Below are 24,063 nucleotides of genomic sequence, written 5' to 3'. Positions count from 1 at the left end.
CAGGGATGGGGATGCCACCCCTGCCTGGGCAGCTGTGCCAGGGATGGGCAGCCCTTTCCAGGTGGGAATTGTTCCCAACATCCACCCTGAGCCTGCCCTGGCCCAGCCTGAGGCCATTTCCCCTTGTCCTGTCCCTGTCCCCTGGCTGTCCCCTCCTGTCAGGGACTTGTGCAGAGCCACAAGGTCCCCCCTGAGCCTCCTTTTCTCCAGGCTGAGCCCCTTCCCAGCTCCTCCTCAGGCCTTCTCCAGTCCTCAGCCCCTGGGCTCCATTCCCTCCAGCTTCACCACCTTCCCAGCTCCCTCAGCCCCTCCTGGGGCTCCATTCCCTTCCCAGCTCCCTCAGCCCCTCCTGGGGCTCCATTCCCTTCCCTGGTGAACCTGAGGGTGAATTTTGCACGTTTGCTTTCCTTCCCGAGCTGAGCACAGCAGGGCTGGTGCTGCTGCAGCTGTGCACAGCAATTATTCATGAATTCCAGACAAAATGCACTTGGTGCTGCTCTGCTCTTGGCCTGGGCGGGGTGGGGTGGGATGGCCCTGCAGGGTGGGGTGTCCCTGTAGGCTAAGATGTCCCTGCAGGGTGGGATGGGATGTCCTTACAGGGTGGGATGGCCCTGTAGGATAGAATGGGATGTGCCTGCAGGGTGGGATGTGTCTGCAGGGTGGGATGTGCCTGCAGGGTGGGATGGCCCTGTGGGGTGGGATGGGATGTCCCTGCAGGGTGGGATGGTCCTACAGGGTGGGATGTGCCTGCAGGGTCTAATGGGATGTCCCTGTAGGGTGGGATGTTCCTGTGGGATGGGATGGGATGGCCTTGCAGGGTGGGATGTGCCTATGGGATGGGATGTCCCTACAGGGTGGGAGGTCCCTGCGGGATGGGATGTCCTTGGAGGGTGGGATGTCCTTGCAGGATGGAATGGGATGTCTTTACAGGGTGGGATGTCCTTGCAGGGTGGGATGTCCTTGCCGGATGGCCCTGCAGGGTGGGATAGCCCTGTGGGATGGAATGGGATGTCCCTGTGGTGTGGGATGTCCCTGCAGGATGGAATGGGATGTGCCTGCAGGATGTAATGAGATGTCCCTGCAGGGTGGGAGTCCTTACAAGGTGGGATGGCCCTGCAGGGGGATGGTGTCTATAGGGTGGGATATCCCTGCGGGTGGGATGGCCCTTGTGGGATGGGGTGGGATGTCCCTACAGTGTGTAATGGGATTTTCCTGCAGAGTGGGATGTTCCTGCAGGATGGAATGGGATGTCCTCCAGGGTGGGGATGTCCCTGCAGGGTGGGATCTCCTTACAGGATGGGATGTCCCTGCGGGATGGGATGTCCCTACAGGGTGGGATGTCCTTACAAGGTGGGATGTCCCAATAGGGTGGGGTGGCCCTGTGGGATGGAATGGGATGGCCCTGTGGTGTGAGATGTCCCTGCAGAGTGGGATGTCCTTACAGGGTGGGATGTGCCTGCATGGTGGGATGGCCCTGCGGGATTGAATGGGATGACCCTATCGGGTGGGATGTCCCTGCAGAGTGGGATGTCCCTGCAGGGTGGGATGTCCCTGTGGGATGGAATGAGATGTCCCTGCATCCCACTCCTGCAGAGTGAGATGTCCCTGCAGGGTGGGATGTCCCTGTGGAATGGAATGGGATGTCCTTACAGGGTGGGATGTCCCTGCAGGGTGGGATGTCCCTGCAGGGTGGGATGTCCCTGTGGGATGGAATGGGATGTCCCTGCAGGGTGGGATGTCCCTGCAGGGTGGGATGTCCCTGCAGGGTGGGATGTCCCTGTGGGATGGAATGAGATGTCCCTGCAGGGTGGGATGTCCTTACACGGTGGGATGTCCCTGTGGGATGGAATGGGATGTCCCTGCAGGGTGGGATGTCCTTACAGGGTGGGATGTCCCAGAGGGATGGAATGGGATGTCCCTGCAGAGTGAGATGTCCCTGCAGGGTGGGATGTCCCTGAGGGATGGAATGGGATGTCCTGACAGGTGGGATGTCCCTAAGAGTGGGATGTCCCTGCAGGGTGGGATGTCCCTGGAATGGATGGATGTCCCTGCGAGTGGGATGTCTGCAGGGTGGGATGTCCCTTAGAGTGGGATGTCCTTACAAGGTAGGATGTCCCTGCAGGATGCCCGTCAAGCTCCAGCTCGCAGCCGTGCCCTCCTCCTGCCCTACATTCTGCTTCCTCCCGCCCAGCGTCCTCCCCGTGCTCAATGGGGGCTTTGTTTGGAAGGAATGCAAACAAAATTCGGGCTGTGTGAAAGGGCCAGCTCATCATTTGTACCTCTGCAGTGGACTGGAAAATAATGTTTTCTCCCTCCCTCCCTCCCTCTGCAAGCGGTGGCCGTGGGTCTGTCACTTGTCAACAACAGTCACTTTGTGAGTTAGTGGCAGAGGGGGATCTTGGCAGGGGCTTGGGAAGGTGGAAAGTGATATGGAAATGATTATGGACTTTAAGGTGTTGTGCTGATGCAGCTCCTGGCTCTTCATTAACATCCCATATCTGAGAGAGCTGGAAGCACAAATCCCGTGAGGCAGCAGTTGTGTGTCCAGCAGGACATTGAGGGTTTGAGCTGCACAGCTCCAGGGGGGTGTGGGCAGCGTTCCCTGTGGCTGTGCCATGGAGGGGCCTGACTTCAGTGCCCAGGGTGAGCTGGCAGCCCCTGCAGCTGCTGCTGGGCCGTGGCTGCCACGGCTGGCAGAGCAGGCTGGGTGTCTGTGTGAGGGCAGTGCTTGCACTGAGCATGGCACCAGGAGCCCAGAAACTCCATCAGGGCTTCTGTGCTTTCTGAAGCTGAGTTCAGGTGTGTCACACCTGAGCCCATGGAATCCCAGACTGGTTTGGGTGGGAAGGGGGCTCAGAGCCCATCCAGTGCCACCCCTGCCATGGCAGGGACACCTTCCACTATCTCAGGGTGCTCCAAGCTTTGTTCAGCCTGGCCTTGGGCACTGCCAGGGATCCAGGGTGGGCACCCTGTGCCAGGGAACAATTCCTCATTCCCAATATCCCATCCAGCCCTGCCCTCTGGCACTGGGAGCCATTCCCTGGCTCCTGTCCCTCCATCCCTGTCCCCAGTCCCTCTGCAGCTCTCCTGGAGCCCCTTCAGGCCCTGCAGGGGCTCTGAGCTCTCCCTGGATCCTTCTCCCATCCAGGTGAGCACCCCCAGCTCTCCCAGCCTGGCTCCAGCCCTGGAGCAGCTCTGGGGGCTCCTCTGGGCTCTCTGCAGCAGCTCCAGCTCCCTGTGCTGTTGGAATGCCCAGGGCAGGTGGAATCCGTGGGCACAGGGACAGATCCCCCCTTTCCTGCTGCCCAAACTGGGGGATCAGCCCAGGGCATGGGAGTTTTGGGGCTCTCATGTCCAACTCTCACCCCCAGGCTGCTCTAAGCAACAGGTGAGGACTGGGAAAGGCAGGAAATGCAGGAGTGACCTGGGCCCTCTGCTGTGCTGAAGGGTAGCAAACATTTCCATATCTTAATTGGGACATCTGCAGTTGATAAGGTTTCCCTAAGCCTGGCCCGTGTTCTTCCAGGTTTTCCTGTGAATTCCAGCCTGTCCTGCTGAAGGTGATAAATATCTTACCCACACTTAATGAGGGAGTAATTTCATGCTCATCTTTAATTCATGAGCTCTTTCATTATCCCCCTGTGATGACGAGATGTCTGTTCAGGTTTTCTCTGCCCGTTGCCCTCTGCAGTGAATTTTCCTGAAGTGAATTTTCCTGGAAACCTCCCCGTATGTGTTTTCTGGGAAGCCTTTGTGTTTCTGCTGTTTATTGTCAACAGCCTGGCTGGACAGACCCTGCAGCCATGCAGGAGTCTGGTGGAACTCCTCTGGAAGAGTTTCCAGGGAAATTCATTGCTATTTATAACAACCTTGCTGCTCTGAGGGCTGAACTGGTATTATATTGGAATGGGAGCTGACTGTAACATGGGATTAGAGATTTATTTTATCCCTAAATACTGGAGTTGGCTAAATCCCTCACAGCCAAGAGAAGAGTTAATTTCCTTGCCTGGGTTAATAATTTACTTTATCTTAACACATAAAAGGTGGCTCTCAAACACTGTGCTGCATCTGGGCACAGCCCAGAGGTGACTGTCACCATATAAAATATTTCATTGACATGTTTGGTGTTCATTTGTTTGGTTGTGTTGCTGGGGACACGACGTGGCAGCAAACACCTCCCTGAAATGCTGACAGAAATGCAGGGCTGGGTGGATGTGGGGCAGTTTTGTATCTTGGCAATCAATCCTCGAGCAGGTTTGTATTTCCAGTCACGTTTGTGTGACAGTTCCTGCATTGATTCACCAGTGTAACCCGACGTGAGGGATGCAGCAGTGCTGGGGAACAAAGGAGCCCTGGCCTGAGATGGGTGGGAGGTGCCAGGCTGCCATCCTGGCATTAATGCCCACAATAAATCCCTGAATTCTTCAGGTCAGAAAAAGCCTCCAGGATCATCAAAGCCCAGCTGTGCCCAATGCCCAGAGCACCAAGTGCCACATCCAGGGATGTCCTTCAGGGCTGGGTCATGTCCAGCTCTCAGCCCAACAAATTCTGTGTGCTGGGTGTTGGCTGAAAGGAGTTCAGAGCAGAGCTCCCATGCAAACTTCTTATGTAATGCTGCATTTCATAAATTCTGTTTAATCTTGCTTGGTATAAAGTGACCTTGTAGATTTAGGAGGGAAGTTTGGGCTTGCAGCTGCTGCCTTTTAAAAAGTCTAAATATAAGCAGGTTTTTGGAAAGCATGAGGGATGATCAGTGGTGTTCTGGGATTGGATTTGAAAGCCAGGATGGTGGCATCTAATCAGTGTCAGAGCAGTGTGAGGGGATGGTTTGGAGTGTCCTGCTGCTCTCCTGGAGCTCTGCTGTAATTCTTGTGGGCAGATTTGGGAAGGGAAAGTTGGACCTGGGGCAGCTCTGGGTGGAGAGACCTGGGATGGGAATGGAGCTGGGATGGGAATGGAGCTGGGATGGGAATGGAGCTGGGATGGGAATGGAGCTGGGAAGGGAATGGAGCCCCAGGAGAGGCTGAGGGAGCTGGGAAGGGAATGGAGCCCCAGGAGAGGCTGAGGGAGCTGGGAAGGGAATGGAGCCCCAGGAGAGGCTGAGGGAGCTGGGATGGGAATGGAGCCCCAGGAGGGCTGAGGGAGCTGGGAAGGGAATGGAGCCCCAGGAGGGGCTGAGGGAGCTGGGAAGGGAATGGAGCCCCAGGAGGGCTGAGGGAGCTGGGAAGGGAATGGAGCCCCAGGAGAGGCTGAGGGAGCTGGGAAGGGAATGGAGCCCCAGGAGAGGCTGAGGGAGCTGGGAAGGGAATGGAGCCCCAGGAGGGGCTGAGGGAGCTGGGAAGGGAATGGAGCCCCAGGAGAGGCTGAGGGAGCTGGGAAGGGGCTCAGCCTGGAGAAAAGGAGGCTCAGGGGGGACCTTGTGGCTCTGCACAAGTCCCTGACAGGAGGGGACAGCCAGGGGACAGGGACAGGACAAGGGGAAATGGCCTCAGGCTGGGCCAGGGCAGGCTCAGGGTGGACACCAGGAGGAATTTCTGCATGGAAAGGGTGCTCAGGCCTTGGCAGGGGCTGCCCAGGGAGGTTGGCAGTGCCCATCCCTGCAGGTGGCACCTGGATGTGGCACTGGGTGCCCTGGGCTGGGCACAAGGTGGGCATTGGGCACAGCTGGCACTGGGTGGGCTGGGAGGATTTTCCAGCCTGAATGATCCTGGGATTCTGTGAAGCTCCAGCAATCTCTGCCTGGAGCTGTTTGCAGTTCAGATCTCTGGGAATGACCTTCCTCAGGCACTCTGTGACAGTTTGGGGTCATTTTCAGCAGGAGGAGCCCCCAGGTCTCTGCCCTGCAGCAGCTGCTTGGACAAGGGGAAATGGGCTCAGGGCAGGCTCAGGGTGGGCACCAGGAGGAATTTCTGCATGGAAAGGGTGCTCAGGCCTTGGAACTGCCCAGGGAGGTTGGCAGTGCCCATCCCTGGAGGGCTCTAACAGCTCTGTGCATGTGGCATTTGAAACTTTGTGTATTGGTATTGAAAGAAAAACCTTTTCCAATGATGTGTGCTCGGCTGAGCTCTCAGAGCCTCGGTGGCACTGCTGCCAGGCCTGGCTGTGGCTGTGCCACACCCAAGGATGGGCAGGATGGGTCTGGACAGGGAGGCTGAGCTCTGATCATTCTCCTTTCCTTGCTGGTTCCAGCTTTGGGGGGCCTGAACTGTTGTGCAGCCCTGGGGAGGCTCAGGGAGGCAGAGCTGGGTTTGTCCTGCCCGAGCTCCAGGACAGCACTCTTAGGTACAGGGGGATTGTTGGGGTGTCCTGGCAGGAGCTGGGCTGGATGGGGGTTTTTAAGGAGTTTTGAGTGAGTTAGAAACAGAACTTCTGAGTTTTCAGATCATGTTATTGTTGTTATTTTTTACATAGACAGGAAGGGTGAGTTTGGCTTCCATTGTTACAGCAGGGTTCAGAAGTTCTCAAGACCCTTAGTTACAGGGCTTTTTAAGCAGTTATTGACTAATAAAACACTGCCAATGAGGACATTTCTGTTTTTGACACAATGCTTAAATATTTTTTCTTATGGACTCATGCTACAGTGTCAGTTTTCTTAGCTTATTATGTTATGACACACAGACTTCCAGTACTGCATTCTAAACTTGTTTACCTTTGTAACTTCTTTATTATATCTTAAACTCTAAACTTTGTGAGACACTGTCTCTGCTTTAAATTATCAATGCACATTCTTGCTTTCAGCATTTAACTTTGGAAGCCTTTTCTAATATTTCAGATCAAATCCTGTTTAATTCTGAGCTTTGGCTCTCAGAGTTGTGAGTTTGCTGCATTTTGGGTGCCAGCACTGGGTGATCCCTGTGGTCCTTCCTGCTCTGGGTGTCCTGAGGCCCTGGCTGTGCCTGTCCCTGCTCCTTTCCCATTTCTGTGTCCCTGCACATCCCAGGTTTACCTGGCAGTCAGTGGAAGAAGAAAAAATTTCTGCTGTTCTGTCCCAGCTATTCAGAGTTCATGTAGAATTGATTTTTTTAAAAAATAACTAAACACTAATTACTTATTTATGTGTTTGTTTATTTTAGGGATAGACTTCAAGATTAAAACTGTTGAACTACAAGGAAAGAAGATCAAGCTGCAGATCTGGTGAGTGACACAGAGCTTCCCTCAGCAGCAGGTGTTCCTGGGCAGGGTTTGCTCTCCTGGATTCCCTTCAGGGCTGCAGGTTTGCACTGTGCTCTGTGGTTCCACAGGGCCAGCTCCTCTCCATGTGTGTGTGTGCAGCAGTAGCAGTGCTTGGAACCACTGGGCTGGCTGCTGGCAAACCTCCTGTTTGAGTGGGGAGAGCATCCTCACAGGCTGTGATTTAGTGGGAAGCGGTTTGAAACTGGAATTTTTAAATTAGGACTTGCCTCCAGTCTGTGACTATAAATTGACTCGCAGCCTTGCTTTGTGTCAGCAAGAAAATGCAACCCAGGGCTGCACCAGGGCTGGAATTTTCCATGCTCAGCTCTGAGAGGTTCTCACTGGCAGCAGCACAGCTGCTCTGTGGGGATGTCTGACAAGAGGCAGAGCCTCAGCTCCTTCCTTTGAGCTCCTGTGCTTTGGAGCTGAGGCTTTGCAGCAGGTCAGGCCAGGAGAGCCCCAGCCATGGGGCTGGCTGAGCTCTGCCTGCTCACTCTGCATCCTCCCAGGGCTTTGAGCTGGGATTTGTCCCTTTTGTCCCACCCACAGCACCCCCATGGCTCCATAACCTTGGTGTCTGTGCATGCAGGGGGGTGAGTTCCAGTTTTGGGGGACACTGATCCTTCCAGTCACCCCAGAATTATTATCCCAGGGTAATCATGAGTGGTTTCAATCCTAACCAGGCTTCTGGAGCCCTCCTGAGGAAATGTTAGAACTGGCAGAAAGTGGGTTTGGATGGGATACTGGGAATGAGGAATTGTGCCCTGGCAGGGTGGGCAGGCCCTGGCACAGCGTGCCCAGATCCCTGGCAGTGCCCAAGGCCAGGCTGGGCATTGGGGTTGGGACACCCTGGGACAGTGGAAATGTCCCTGCCATGGACAGGATGAACTTTTAGGCCCTTTCCAACCCAAACCATTCCATGACTCTATGATTAAGCTGAATAAGAAAATCATCATGAAATGTAAAACCAGAAAATACTGAAAAATGAGGATATTTAGGTATAAAGAGCAAGATGTAATGAAGCTGTACAGAGTGGGGATTTAGTGCCTTGGGGAAGTGGAGTTGGGCGAGCTGAGATTTACACAGTGGCAACTTTTAAATGTCACAAAATCCGGAAGTTGTGGCCTGAACCTGCTGCTTGTTTCTGCTGGGTTCAGATTGCACATTTGAAATGAAACTTGGGAAGCAGAAAATGAAACTCCTACAGAGAAAAAAAAAAAAATTAAATGAAATCTCAGTGTTGTGTTTCTCACTTTTCCTGTGGCAGGAGTTTGCCCAGCAGTGGCTCAGTGTTTTGTGCAGTGCATCTCCATTTCCCCACTGCTCCTGCCTTGAACTCGCTCCACACTTGCAGGAGCTGTGCAACATTCCCAGAACATGCAGGGCAGCAGCTGAGTGAGCAGGGGATGCATTTAGGGAACATTTCCTGTGTAAAGGCAGCTCTGGATCTGCAGGAGATTCCCATGGGCCACCTCTGGATGTCCCTGTCCTTCAGGTGTGACCCCACACAGCAGAACAGCTCCTGCCTGTGGAAAGGGGCCCTGTGACAGCCTCACTGACCTCTGAAATTATATTTAGGACTGAAGCAGGAGCACAAAGGTCAGGCTGAATTAAAACCTGCCTGGGGTGAGCAGTAACTCAACACTCAGGAGCTGTTGAAGCCAGGGTGCAGCTCTGTAAGGAGCAGGCTGGATCAGAGTTCTGCTGCTGCTCCAGATGGAAATGGGCTGTGAGGAGCAGGGTGGGACACAGCCCTGGGCAAAAAAATGAGCTCATCCAGGGCAGACCCACCAGGATATCCAGGTTCTCCCACTGCATGTCAGGTTCTGGGTGGAAACAGTCCAAGAGCTGGGGATCTGCTTGGCTGGGTTATTTTCCAGCTACTCTTTGGGAGAATTGCTGCTGGGACAGTCACTAGTGATGACTCCTTTCTCTCCAGGAGCTGTGAGAAAGGAATTAATTAATTAAATTAATACACATTTGGGACTGGAAACACTTAAAAAGGCTGGGAACTGGAGGGGTTTACAGTGCTGAATGGCTGGAAGAATATTCACACTGTCAGGAGAAAGAGTGAAGGACCAGAGTGAGGGATCCAGGAGAAGATGGTGCTGGCTTTGCTGAAGGACTTCAAAGGGACAGGGCAGTGGAGCTAAAACTTGTGTTGAGTGTGATATCACAAATTCAGGAACTCAGAGCTGCTTTGAAATGGAAACCAAAAGGTTTTGGAGTTCCCAGAACTCATTATCATAATGGAGCCATTGAGAAATGAAATGGGATTTTCCTGGGCAGGAAGTGAGGGTGGCAGTCCCACAGAGCACAGGTTTGATCAGCACTGCTGGGGAGAAAGGGACTTTTTTAGGGAAAACAACTGAAAAAATGAGGGTTTTTCATGGTGTCAGAAAATCCTGGATATCCTGAGCAGGTAGGGAGGGTCTGATAGAACTTGCTGCCTTTTTTCACCACCAGAACATCAGTTTTGCCCTGAGGCTGGAAGGTGGCACATGGAAAACACCAGGAAATGAAGTTTTGTTGGGAAACTCCCCATGGGATGTAGGGGTAGCTGCAGGTGCCCATGGACACGTTCACAAGGGATTTCACAAGAGCCTGCTCAGGTTTGGACTCTCAAATCCACAAATCCCTGGTTCCAGAATTCCTTAACCACTGGGGAATGGAAGCTGGAAAACCTCTGGGCTGCCCAGGTGCTTGTCAGGAGGCACCAAAAGCAGAGCTGGCTTTGTCCTCCAGGCAAAGCACAGCCTCAAAGGAATGGAACTGGCAGCTAAAAATTGAATTTTTTCTTTTTTTTTCCCACTTAGCTGCTCCTCCAGCTCTCCTGCCTTTAATGACATTTGTGTGCCAGCCTGTTTTCCTACAGTCTTCTGACTGATTCCAAATTTTAGGAGCAGCTTTATGTCTTCAGTGTGCAGCTCTAGCTGTGTGGAGAGCTCTAAAATAACATTTTTCTCTCAGTGCATCTCTGCTGGCAGCACATTTACATGGCCAGAGCAGTGTCCTCAGGATCTTGGTTGATTCAGCAATGAGCTCATATCAGAAATAATTCCCTGGGATGTGCAGGTTCTGCTGTTGGGGTGTGTGCTGGTGACCAGAGCTGCACACACCTCCCTTCCCCAGTGCCATCAGCCTCATTAATTTCTGCAATTAGCCCTAGAATGGCTAGGGGTTAATTCTGTTTGCTGGAAGATGTTCCTCTGGCATGGCAGTCCTGTAAAACAATTGGAGAATTCTCCTGGTTTGGATTTCTCATTATGGAAGCTGGGGGTGCTCAGCCTGGAGCAAAGGAGATTCAGGGGTGCCCCCATCACCCCCTGCACCCCTGAAAGGTGCCCGTGCTCAGTGGGGCTGGGCTCCTTCTGCAGCAGCACTGACACACAGAGCACACAGCCAAAGGGGAATGCAGGCTGGATATCAGGAAAAAGCTCTTTACAGCAAGGGTGAGAAAGTTCTGGAATGTTCTGGTGGATCCCCATCCCTGGGTGTGTTGAACAAAGCCTGGATGTGGCACTGGGGGCCAGGGGTTGGTTGAGGTGTTGGGGCTGGGTTGGACTCGATCTTGGAGGTCTCTCCCAACCTGGTGATTGTGGGAAATCGGAGAATTTGAGGAATTTGGGAATTGCCAGGGAGCGAGGAGGTGGTGGGGTCCCCATCCCTGGGTGTGTTTAATTAACTGGGTTTAATTGAGGTGGTGGGGATGGGTTGGACTTGGTGATCATGAAGGTCTCTTCCAGCCTGGTGATTCTGTGAATTCTGTGCATTTTTTCCTGGCTGATTATTGTTCAGAAAAGCTGAAATTTGCCAGTCATGAACTCTGACAGAGCACAGATCCCCAGGATCACTGAGGTGGGAAAATCCCTCCATGGCCATGGAGTCCAGCTGTGCCCAGTGCCCACCTTGTGCCCAGCCCAGGGCACTCAGTGCCACATCCAGGTGCCACCTGCAGGGATGGGCACTGCCAACCCCCCTTGCAAGGCCTGAGCACCCTTTCCATGGATGCAGCCTGCCCAGATTCCTGCCCTCCAGCACATCCTCCCACCCATGGGGTGGCTGTGGGTGCCCTGAATGCCCTGCCAGCCCATCCATGAGGGTGTTGGGCAGCCCTGAGCCCCCTGGTGCCCGTGCCCAGCTGGGTGTGCCTCCATGCCCAGCTGGATCCAGCCAGGAGTGCTGAGCCAGGGACACTTTGCCCTTCAGGAAGGGAAATCCTCAGCCTGGTGTTCCCCAGTCCCTCCAGTGCAGCACTGTAACAACAGTGAGACTCTAATAAAATTCTTGGGATTATTTTGCCAGGAATTAACTTGCTTTAATATGTTGAAGAGCTTCATTTTCAGCCACGTGGACTGGCAGGATGCTCACAAATCATCAGATCTAATCTCATCTTGCTGCAGCCACGTAAATCTTTCATCAATAAATCATAATGCATTTTAAGGTTTCTTTAGTCTCTGCCAGGTCAGCTGGAAAGCTGTCCCAGAAATTCCTTTCTCTCCAGGTTAAACCTCTAATACGATACAGCTTATGCATATTTTAATGTTGGCACGAGAATAATCCAAATAGATTTTTCACTTTCCTTGAGCATCTCCTCTCGCCAGCCCCACAGGACAGCCTCCTTTGTCTGCACAGAGCTGAGCACCCGAGCTCCCTCCCTTTGCAGCTCTGTTTCATTCTCCTTGGCTCTTTCAGGAATCCTTGCCCACATCCATGGGAGCTGGGAGGGTGAGCCAGTGTGTGCCTACACCGAGGTTTGAGCACAGGGCTGGGGAGCCAGGGCAGCAAACACCCCTGCAGTGTGCCCAGGGTGGAGCCAGCCCTCGTGGGCACCCACACAGCCAGAACTCATTTCCTCCTGCCTCAGCCAGCTCTGCTCTCCAGCCATTAGGAGTGATCTCTGAATAATGAATGGAGACTCCATTAACCAGGGGAAAGGGCAGCTATAGCATTTATTTAAAAAAAAATAAAAATGCAAACACTCCAGGTTCTTCGCTTCTTGCCTCCCCAGCTTTCTTCTCTTCCATTAGCTGAGCTCCAGCTGCCAGAAAAAGCAGTGGAGGAGTTAAGCAGGGAGTCAGCTGTAGGATGTGACAAGCAGTGAGTAGCAGCTCCGTGCTGCCTACTCCAGGTTGGTGTAAGAGCACTCAGAATTGTTCCTGTGACAGCTGCTGGCCGTGGCAGGAGGGAGAATCACAGATGCCAAAAATCTGCTGGGGCTGGTCAGGCTTCTCCAGCGTGGGAGGGAAGGTGCTGGCAAGGGGATACACAACGTGGGGAGAGAGAAAATAATGAGGGTGTGAGTGGAGATGTGTGGAGATATTTTGCAGGAGTTTGTGCTGAGTGAAGGAAAGCCGTCAATTAAAGAATTAAACTCCTTCCATTTACTTCATGGAATCCCAGAATGGTCTGAGTAGGAAGGGACCTTAAAGCTCATCCAGTTCTCACCTTCCAGGTTTCTTTAACCACATCTCATCCCAGTTAATTCTCAATATTCAGCTCATTCCCAGGTTTCTTTAACCACATCTCATCCCAGTTTATTCTCAATATTCAGCTCATTCCCAGGTTGGTTTAACCACATCTCATCCCAGTTTATTCTCAATATTCAGCTCATTCCCACCTTCCAGGTTTCTTTAACCACATCTCATCCCAGTTTATTCTCAATATTCAGCTCATTCCCACCTTCCAGGCTGGTTTAACCACATCTCATCCCAGTTTATTCTCAATATTCAGCTCATTCCCAGGTTTCTTTAACCACATCTCATCCCAGTTAATTCTCAATATTCAGCTCATTCCCAGGTTTCTTTAACCACATCTCATCCCAGTTAATTCTCAATATTCAGCTCATTCCCAGGTTTCTTTAACCACATCTCATCCCAGTTAATTCTCAATATTCAGCTCATTCCCAGGTTTCTTTAACCACATCTCACCCCAGTTTATTCTCAATATTCAGCTCATTCCCACCTTCCAGGCTGGTTTAACCACATCTCATCCCAGTTTATTCTCAATATTCAGCTCATTCCCAGGTTTCTTTAACCACATCTCATCCCAGTTAATTCTCAATATTCAGCTCATTCCCAGGTTTCTTTAACCACATCTCACCCCAGTTTATTCTCAATATTCAGCTCATTCCCAGGTTTCTTTAACCACATCTCACCCCAGTTTATTCTCAATATTCAGCTCATTCCCAGGTTGGTTTAACCACATCTCACCCCAGTTAATTCTCAATATTCAGCTCATTCCCACCTTCCAGGCTGGTTTAACCACATCTCATCCAGCGACCCCAGGAGGAGATGGCAATTCCAGGCTGTCACTGATGTTTATGATCAATTTTCAGAATATTGCTCACACAACATTTAACAGCACAGCTTGAGTGATGTTCCACAGAGTTTGATCAGAAATTGCAGAATTTATATTTACAGCATCAAGTTCAACAAAAAAAAGAAAGTTTTAAAGTTTTATCAGGCTGAGCTGAGAACAAAATTCCTGTCAGGGTTAAGTGTGAGTCTCAAAAAATGTTGGGTTATTGTCTGTGCATCCACCCTGCTCTGTGACATATGTGTTGTTACTTATAAGTAAAATATTATTTAAAAAACACCTTATAAAATCAAGCCTTACTATTTCATCTAAATTAACAATTAACCTAAAAAGTTCTGTTTAAATAAAAATCATTAAAATAAAAATCAATTTACATAACAATCTATTCTTATTAAAAAAACAACTCACGCCTACAAAAAAGAAAATTCTACCCATATAAAACACTCACTTCCCAAAGAACTAAAAGTATAAACTAGCAAAAAATTAATAAACATACACAATATTACCAACCAATAAACAAAATAAAATAAGTTTCAATAAATTAAATTACTAGCCAATCAAATTCAAACACAATATCTTCTAATATTCCTATAAATATAAACTATTAAAATAAAAAAGAGATAAAAATGTAAATAAAGTAAATTTTAAAAATTTGAATTATATTAAAGCTATGTAAATAATTTTTAAATTATATTAAAACTATGTAAATAAAAAATTAAAAATTTATTACAACTATGTAAATATTTTTACATTTATTAAAACTATTTAAATAAATATTTCTAAATTATATTAAAACTACATAAATAAAAATTTAAAAAATATATTACAACTATGTAAATAAAAGTTTTAAAAATAATATTAAAACAATCTAAATATTTAAAATTATATTTAAATTATGAATATAAATTTTTTTAATTATCAAAACTATGTAAATAAAAATTTTAAAAATTATATTATAACTGTGTAAATAAAAATTTCAGAAATTAAAGCTATGTAAATAATTTTTTTGAAATTTATTAAAACCATGTCAATAAAAATTTTAGAAATTGATTAAAAGTAAAACTTAAATATTAAATAAATATTTCAAAAATTATACTAAAGCTATGTAAATAAAAATTTTAAAATTATATTACCACTCTGTAAATTAATTTTTTTAAATTATATTACAACTTTGAAATAAAATTGTTTGAAATTTATTAGAACTATGTTAATAAAAAATTTTAAAATTATTTTTTAAAAAATTACCATAAAACTACGTAAATAAAAATGTTTAAAAGTGTAATAAAACTATGTAAATGAACATTTAAAAATTATATTAAAACTATGTAAATAATTTGTAAAAAATTAGATTACAACTACATAAATAATTTTTTTTAAATCATATTACAACTATGTAAGTAAAAACATATTAAAAGTATGTAAATAAAAATTTTAAATATTTATTAAAAGCATGTAAATAAAAATTTTTAAAATTAATTTTTAAACATCTTAAAACTATCTAAATATTTTTAAAATTATATTAAAGGAATGTAAATTTTTTTTAAATTATATTAGAACTGTAAATAAGAATTTTTAAAATTATATTGAAAGAATGTAAATAAAATTTTAAAAAATTATTAAACCATGTAGAAAAAAATCTTAAAAATTATTTAAAATTATCTTAAAACTATGTAAATAAAAATTTTAAAAATTATATTACAACTGTGTAAATAAAAATTTTAAATCTATAGTAAAACTAGATAAATAAAAAATATAAAAATAATATTAAAACTATGTAAATAGAAAGTTTTAAAATATAATAAAATTATTTAAATATGTTTATTGTATTAGAACTATGTAAATAAAAAATTTAAAAATTATATTACAACTGTGTAAATAAACATTTTAAATCTATAGTAAAACTAGATAAATAAAAAATATAAAAATAATGCTCAAACTATGTAAATAAAAAATTTAAAAATATAATAAAATTATTTAAATATGTTTATTGTATTAGAACTATGTAAATAAAAATTTTAAAAATTATATTACAACTGTGTAAATAAACATTTTAAAACCTATAGTAAAACTAGATAAATAAAAAATATAAAAATAATACTAAAACTATGTAAATTAAAAATTTAAAAATATAATAAAATTATTTAAATATTTTTATTGTATTAGAACTATGTAAATAAAAATTTTAAAAATTATATTACAACTGTGTAAATAAAAATTTTAAATCTATAGTGAAACTAGATAAATAAAAAATATAAAAATAATACTAAAACTATGTAAATTAAAAATTTTAAAATATAATAAAATTATTTAAATATTTTATTGTATTAGAACTATGTAAATAAAATTTTTAAAAATTATATTGAAGCTATGTGAATTAAAATATTTTAAATTATATTAAAACAGTGTAAATAACATTTACACTGTTTTAATATAATTTTAAAATATTATATTTAATATTTTAAAATTTAAAAAAATATATTAAAAATATATTTAAAAATTTAAAAAAATATATTTAATAACATTTTAAATTTAGTAATTTAAAAATTACTAAAAGTGTATAAATTGTTTAATTTATCAAGACCATGCAAATAAATTTTTTTTAAAAATTTTTTTAAAATAAAAATATTAAAAATTAAAAATATAAAACGATGAAAAAATGAAGCTATTGTACATGAAGCCCGCGGCGTGTGGTGCTGAGCTACGGTGTCTCGGCAGGGACACGGCGGGCCAGGAGCGCTTCCACACCATCACCACCTCCTACTACCGGGGCGCCATGGGCATCATGCTGGTGTACGACATCACCAACGCCAAGAGCTTCGAGAACATCAGCAAGTGGCTCAGGAACATCGACGAGGTGAGTGCTGCGCCTGGCCGGGCTGCACAGACTGGGATGGACACCCCAAACCTGGGATGGACACCCCAAACCTGGGATGGACACCCAAACCTGAGATAGACACCCCAAACCTGGGATGGACACCCCAAACCTGGGATGGACACCCCAAACCTGAGATAGACATCCCAAACCTGAGATAGACACCCCAAACATCAGCCAGACCTGAGATAGACACCCCAAACCTGAGATGGACACCCCAAACCTGAGATAGACATCCCAAACATCAGCCAAACCTGAGATGGACACCCCAAACCTGAGATAGCCATCCCAAACCTGAGATAGACATCCCAAACCTGAGATGGACACCCCAAACCTGAGATAGACACCCCAAACCTGAGATGGACACCCCAAACATCAGCCAGACCTGAGATAGACACCCCAAACCTGAGATGGACACCCCAAACCTGAGATAGCCATCCCAAACCTGAGATAGCCATCCCAAACATCAGCCAAACCTGAGCCAGACACCCCAAACATCAGCCCAGCCTGAGACAGACACCCCAAACCTGAGATAGACACCCCAAACCTGAGATGGACACCCCAAACCTGAGATAGACACCCCAAACCTGAGATGGACACCCCAAACCTGAGATAGCCATCCCAAACCTGAGATAGACATCCCAAACATCAGCCAGACCTGAGATAGCCATCCCAAACCTGAGATAGACATCCCAAACCTGAGATAGACATCCCAAACCTGAGATAGCCATCCCAAACATCAGCCCAACCTGAGATAGCCATCCCAAACAGCAGCCAGACCTGAGATGGCCATCCCAAACAGCAGCCAAACCTGAGCCAGACACCCCAAACCTGAGCCAGGTATCCCCAAACCTGGGCCAGACATGAGCCAGACACCCCAAACCGGCACCAGGCATCCCCAAATGTGAGCCAGGCATCCCTAAACCTGAGCCAGACATCTGCAAACATGAGCCAGACATCCCCAAACCTGAGCCAGATATCCCAAACCTGAGCCAAACATCCCACACCTGAGCCAAGCATGAGCCAGACACCCCAACCTGGGCCAGACATGAGCCAAACACTCCAACCTGAGCCAGGCATCCCAAACCTCAGCCAGACATGAGCCAGAGATCCCAAACATCAGCCAAACCTGAGCCAGACATCCCACACCTGAGCCAGACATGAGCCAGACATCCCAAACCTGAGCCAAACACCCCAAAGTGGGGCCAGACATGAGCCAAACCTGAGCCAAACACCCCCAGCCTGAGCCGGACATCCCAAACCTGAGCCAGACTTGAGCCAAACAGGATCCAAACATCCCAACCTGAGGCAGACATCCCACACCTGAGCTCCTGTGCGTGGTATTTTCAGGGTCCCCCATTGGAGGAGGAAGGAATGATGACTCTGACTCCATGTTCTTAGAGGGCTAATTTATTATTTAATGATATTATATCATATTAAAGAATACTATAGTAAACTATACTAAAGAACAGAGAAAGGATACTTACAGAAGGTTTAAAAGATACTAATGAAAAACTCATGACTCTCGCCAGAGTCCTGATATAGCTGGACCCTGATTGGTCATTAAGTCAAAACAATTCACATGAAAACGATAAAACAGTTTGTGCCTCACCCTGTTTTCCTCCCCAATCCCTTTTTCTCCCCTGGCTCATCCCTCACATTGTGCAGTGACAAAGTGGGGAGGAAAAAACCATTAACCAGTGCTAGGAAGTCATTAGAGGCTGGGGTTAATTAACAGTTTGCTCCTCTGCCTCTGCAGTGCATGGAGCTCCATTGAGGGCAGCTGTAAATGTCCCCAGGTTGCAGGTGCAGGTGGTGGCCTGGCCACACCACAGGGAAGCAGATATTTTGGGTGTGAGGGGGACATGTGTGACCCTGTAACCCTGTCCCTGTGTCCTTCCAGCATGCCAACGAGGATGTGGAGAGGATGCTGTTAGGAAACAAGTGTGACATGGAAGATAAAAGAGTTGTCCCTAAAGCAAAAGGTGAACAGGTGAGTAGCAAACAAAAACTTCTTTGTCCAAGTCAGCAAATCTCTGCCAAGACTTCTGCCTGCTGCAGGGGGTTGGGATGCCCCAGTGGGGTGTGCCAGGGAATGAATGCAGGAGCTGATGGATGTGAATCCTGGGAATGTTTGCTCAGAAAGTGCCGTGAATGGGGTGAGCTCAGCTGCAGTTTCTGCTTCCTTTGATAACTCAAAATTCCCAGACATCCCCAAAGTTCTCACAGTGTCACACAGTGTGTGGTGTCTGTCCTCTTAGGCCCAGACACACACTGGGGGTTATTTAGTAGATTTGAATTGTTCTGAATTGTGACATTCTGAATCTTCTGAGCCACCTCACCTGGCTGGTGCTGCTGGTGCCAGTTGGAAGGGAGACACAGAATCCCAGAATCCCTGAGGCTGAAAATCCCTCCCAGCTGTGCCCAATGCCCACCTTGTGCCCAGCCCAGGGCACCCAGTGCCACATCCAGGTGACACCTGCAGGGATGGGCACTGCCAACCTCCCTGGGCAGCCCCTGCCAAGGCCTGAGCACCCTTTCCATGCAGAAATTCCTCCTGTGTCCACCCTGAGCCTGCCCTGGCCCAGCCTGAGGCCATTTCCCCTTGTCCTGTCCTGTTCCCTGGCTGTCCCCTCCTGGCAGGACTTGTGCAGAGCCACAAGGTCCCCCTGAGCCTCCTTTTCTCCAGGCTGAGCCCCTTCCCAGCTCCCTCAGCCTCTCCTGGGGCTCCATTCCCTTCCCAGCTCCCTCAGCCCCTCCTGGGGCTCCATTCCCTTCCCAGCTCCCTCAGCCCCTCCTGGGGCTCCATTCCCTTCCCAGCTCCCTCAGCCTCTCCTGGGGCTCCATTCCCTTCCCAGCTCCGTTCCCTTCCCTGGACACGCTCCAGCCCCTCCAGGTCTCTCCTGGCAGGAGGGGCCCAGAGCTGCCCCCAGCACTGGAGGTGCCCCAGCAGTGCCAGCACAGGGGACGGGCACTGCCCTGGCCCTGCTGCCACCCCAGAGCTGGCACAGCCCAGGAGCACCCCTGGCTTCATGCCCAGCCCAGTATTCCCTGCTTTATAGAAGCTGCTGACCCCAAAGTGGTGGTGGCACCACTGGAACGTCCCCAGCCTCTCTAACCTCCCTCTCTCTGTTTGCTGCAGATTGCCAGGGAGCACGGTATTAGGTTTTTTGAAACTAGTGCAAAAGCAAATATAAACATTGAGAAGGCATTCCTCACATTAGCAGAAGACATTCTTCGAAAGGTAGGTGCTCACAGCATTCCTTGGGAACAAATATCCTGAAATTCCAGCTCTCCTGTTGTGCTGTTTGCCTGTGTTGTTGCACTTTGACTTTGCTGTGCTGAGGCAAAGCAGTCCCTGAAGGAGCAGGGCTGAACTTGTGCAGTTTGTTTGATGTTTTGTTGTTGTAGGGGGCCTGCCTACAGGGAGTGACATCCATCAGAGCCAAGGAACTGAAATTCCTGTTTGTTTGGCCCTTACACTCATGGTGGTTGTGCCTGTGCTGGAGTTAAATGTTTCCATTGGTGTGGAGAGAATTCTCCTTTCTGTCTGTGTCTGTCAGTGCTCTGACAGCTCATGGAGAGAATTCTCCTTTCCTGCACTGTGTCAGTGCTCTGACAGCTCGTGAGGGGCTGTTGGGAGGAGTTCAGGTGTGGAGGGTGGGGCAGGAACGAGCTCTGCCCCTCCCAGCTGTGCTCCCAGCTGTTGCATTTCCTTGGGGTTCCATTGCCCCACATCATCCGGTGGTTGGCTCCTCTTCCTGTGAGATGCAGTGAGCTAATGAGCCATGGAATCAGTGAGGCTGGAAAAGCTGAGAGCACCAAGTCAAATCATCCCCCAGCACTGCCAGAGCCACCACTGATCCATGTCCCCAAGTGCCACATCCACGGGGCTTTTAAATCCCCCCAAGGATGGACAACCTATCCAGGAAGAGATTGTTCCCTATATCCAATCTAAACCCTCCTGGCCCAGCCTGGGCCATTTCCCCTTGTCCTGTCCCTGTTCCCTGGCTGTCCCCTCCTGTCAGGGACTTGTGCAGAGCCACAAGGTCCCCCCTGAGCCTGCTTTTCTCCAGGCTGAGCCCCTTCCCAGCTCCCTCAGCCCCTCCTGGGGCTCCATTCCCTTCCCAGCTCCCTCAGCCCCTCCTGGGGCTCCATTCCCTTCCCAGCTCCCTCAGCCTCTCCTGGGGCTCCATTCCCTTCCCAGCTCCCTCAGCCTCTCCTGGGCTCCATTCCCTTCCCAGCTCCCTCAGCCTCTCCTGGGGCTCCATTCCCTTCCCAGCTCCCTCAGCCTCTCCTGGGGCTCCATTCCCTTCCCAGCTCCCTCAGCCCCTCCTGGGGCTCCATTCCCTTCCCAGCTCTGTTCCCTTCCCTGAACACACTCCCAGCCCCTCCAGGTCTCTCCTGTCAGGAGGGGCCCAGAGCTGCCCCCAGCACTGGAGGTGCCCCAGCAGTGCCAGCACAGGGGACGGGCACTGCCCTGGCCCTGCTGCCACCCTGGGTTGTGTCCGTGCCCTGTAGCAGCTCCCTGTGTGCCCAGAGCTGCTGTTCCTGTGGCCCTGACTCTGTCAGGAATTCAAAATCCATCAGATTCCTGCAGGTGCCACTGAGGTGTTCCAGTACTGAGCTGGGCTGGATCCCTGTGTGGCTCTGGGACCATTTCTGTGGGGTGTTCTCCCCTGGCCAAGGGCTCAGTGCACACAGAATCCATTTTTGGACCATTTCTGTGGGATGTTCTCCCCTGGCCAAGGGCTCAGTGCACACAGAAGCCCCTGTGCTGGAACATTCCTGCCCAGGAGCAGCTCATGGGAACTCTGTGGAGCTCCAGACCCATGGCTTGGCCAGCCCTGGCCCTTGTTGTTCCTGTTCCTACACAATTGAACCCCATCCCAAGCCTGTCTCATCCCTGCCTCCCTCTCCTATGTGATAATTCTGTGGATAATGTCACCCAGTTGTCACTGCAGTCCTCAATCATTTCTTAATCAGTTTCTGACAAGCTTTGTGTGATAAATGGGGTGAAAATATTGGTGAACAGGTCAGGCTACAAACCATACCAACCTTTGGGCCTTAAATCTTCATTTTTGGCCTCTGTCATTATCCTGGGGGTTCTTTTGCAAGGCTGTGACAAAGAGAATTAAAAAAGGAATGTGGAGAGTGAATTGTGGTGAGGGTTTAGGTTCCTTTCCAGCCAGCTGGAAGTAGATGTTGGTGTTGGATCAAACCCACTGGAGTGGGGTTTTGGCTTTGGTGTCACCAAGTTCCATCCTGTGACAAGGAGGAGCTTGTGTGTCCCTCCTTGGGAGCTGCTGTCCCAGGAGCAGGGAGCAGGGAACAAGCCAAATTTATCCATGAAAACTCTGGGTTTTGGAGGTCATCAGTTCACATCAGCTGAGTTCGGCTTGTGGTGTTTGCAGGCTGGGATTTCCTTACTCCACCAAACCCAGCGTTGGCTCTAAAACAGTCCCAGTTGTCTTTGGGGTGGTCCCACTTCAAGCACTGGGTTTTTTCCCAGCTTTCCATTTATTTAAAACAAACCAAACAACAGAAAAACCCCTTAAATCGGTTTTGCACATTTGTGCTGGACTGGGGGGAGGATTCCTGCCTTTCTGAGGACTCTTTGTGCACAGTTACCTCAGTTCCCTCTGGGGATGCCAGCCCCAGCTCGGGGTGTTTTCCTGGGGGATTCCAGGGCCAGCTAACTGTGTTCACTTGTTTCCTTGCAGACCCCTGTAAAAGAGCCCAACAGTGAAAATGTAGATATCAGCAGTGGCAGTGGGGTGACGGGCTGGAAGAGCAAGTGCTGCTGAACCTTCTCCTCTCTCACCAATCGCCATCCACCGCCCCTTTTTTCTCGCTGCAAAACAAACCACTCTGCCCGTTTTTTAACCTGAAACCAATGGTTTTGTTCCTCATCTTAACGAGCTCCTGCCTCCCCTTGGTTTTCTGGCTAGGACAGCTTTGCCTACTCCAGTTTTCTCAACACATGTATAGGAAATTCATCTCCGTGACTTCATTTCCATGTCCCTGCTCAGCTCACCACTACGTCTGGGTTGTATTATAGTCCCGTCCCTCCTGCCATTAAACCCCAGAGCAATCATACTCAACTCTCTTCTGCAAATTGTATAAGAATAAAGGTTAGAATTAACAATTGATTTTGTACAACAGTGGAATTTTCTGTCATGGATCATGTGCTTGAGTCACCATATTCTCTAGATGCATCAGGCAAGAGCCAGGAAAAACTCATTTTCGCCTTGAGTCCGTGAGTGGGGTTTCTTTGTCCTGTGCCTTATGTGGAAAAAGGAACTTTTATTTTCACTTTCTTTTCTCTTTTCTGGTGGAAGCATGTGCAGGAGACATCCCATCCCCCCTGTGCCATTGAGTCCTGACCTCTGTAGTGGTTGCTTTCTGTAACGTTGGTGTCATGCATCGAGGACAAAGGGTGGTGCAAAACAAAAGCAAACTCCATGTAACCTGCTCTGTCTCCTCTTGCCAATCCCGCCGTTCCCAACTCTTCCTGCTGCCATTTTTTTCTCTCACTTTGCCGCTCTTTCCTTTATTTTTTTTCTTTTTTTTTTTTTTTTTTTTTTTTTTTGCCTGCATGCTGCTTTGATTTGCATTTCTCCATGGTGTGATGTGTTAATGGAAAGGATGGCAACGCGGTGTGTTTGCCAAAAATTTAATACAAAGCACTGATTTAGCTTCCGAGGTAAAAATGTTGAGATTCCTACTAACCCCCCTAGGCCTGTCCGTCACTAGTGGTTCCCTCCTCCTCCTCCTCCTCCTCCTCCCGCGTAGCCCCGGCCTTTCCCCCCATATGGAAGAGTTATTTGCATGCACTAGTTTCTATGGAGGGTGATGTGGTTGTCTACTTTCTGTGTATGAATATAACATGGATCCCCAAACTGACAGCAGTTCATTAACACGAGCTCCCAGCTTCGGTCCCCGAGGGCTGCGGGGCCGGCCCGGGCCCGAGCGGAACTGGATGGAAAGAGAAGGAAAGGAAAGGAAACGAACCAGCCAGAGGGCAGTTTAATTTATTACCTCCCTGGAAACTTTCCACGTTCCAGTGTCCGCAGCGGCCGCGCCGGGCCGGCCCCACTCCGGATCCCGGCGGGATCAGCTCCCACCGGGATGGAGCGGCGGCGTTTGCATCGCTCCTGCGCTGGCACCGGCGCTGCTGGCCCTGCCCTGCCACTCCTGCCGCTGGCACCGGCCCTGCTGGCCCTGCCCAGCCGCTGGCACTGGCGCTGCTGGCCCTGCCCTGCCGCTGTCACCGGCCCTGCCCTGCCGCTCCTGCCGCTGGCACCGGCGCTGCTGGCCCTGTCCCGCCGCTGTCACCGGCGCTGCTGGCCGCCTGCCACTTGCCGCTGTCACGGCCGTGGCCCTGGTCCCGCGCGTCACCGCCTGCTGGCCGCCTGCCCCAGGAGGGCCGGCACGGCGAATCCCGCCGATCCGCGGCGATGCCCGCGGTGGAGCCCATCGGTGAATCCCGGCGGCGAATCCCGGCGGCGAATCCCGGCTCCACACCCGGCCCCCAGCCCGGTCCCGGCAGGGAGGACACTCAGCAGCCGCCCCGAGCCCCTGGGCCCCACCTGTGCCTGGCTCTGACCCCGGCCCTGGCACCGGCACTGGCACCGGCACTGGCACCGGCACTGGCTCCGCTCCGCCCTCGCCGCAGCCGCTAACGCTGAGTGAATTCT

The 24,063-nt window shown here is 49.1% G+C and overlaps 1 protein-coding gene across 1 annotated transcript in view; it reads left to right on the top strand.

The window, feature by feature from the left end:
- Positions 1-22,513, top strand: part of RAB10 (RAB10, member RAS oncogene family) — a 52,025-nt gene extending 29,512 nt beyond the window's left edge. Inside the window, exons 2-6 of the mRNA XM_064709984.1 lie at positions 7,074-7,134; positions 16,207-16,345; positions 18,267-18,356; positions 19,506-19,607; positions 22,087-22,513. Coding sequence (XP_064566054.1) covers positions 7,074-7,134; positions 16,207-16,345; positions 18,267-18,356; positions 19,506-19,607; positions 22,087-22,170 — 476 coding nt within the window. The 3' untranslated portion in view covers positions 22,171-22,513. The remainder of the gene's footprint in view (positions 1-7,073; positions 7,135-16,206; positions 16,346-18,266; positions 18,357-19,505; positions 19,608-22,086) is intronic.
- The last annotated feature ends 1,550 nt before the right edge of the window (positions 22,514-24,063 follow it).

Source organism: Zonotrichia leucophrys, chromosome 3 (genome assembly GCF_028769735.1).
Source record: "Zonotrichia leucophrys gambelii isolate GWCS_2022_RI chromosome 3, RI_Zleu_2.0, whole genome shotgun sequence".
NCBI lineage: Eukaryota > Metazoa > Chordata > Aves > Passeriformes > Passerellidae > Zonotrichia > Zonotrichia leucophrys.
Note: the sequence above shows the minus strand (reverse complement) of the source record. Positions and strands in the feature narration are given on the sequence as shown.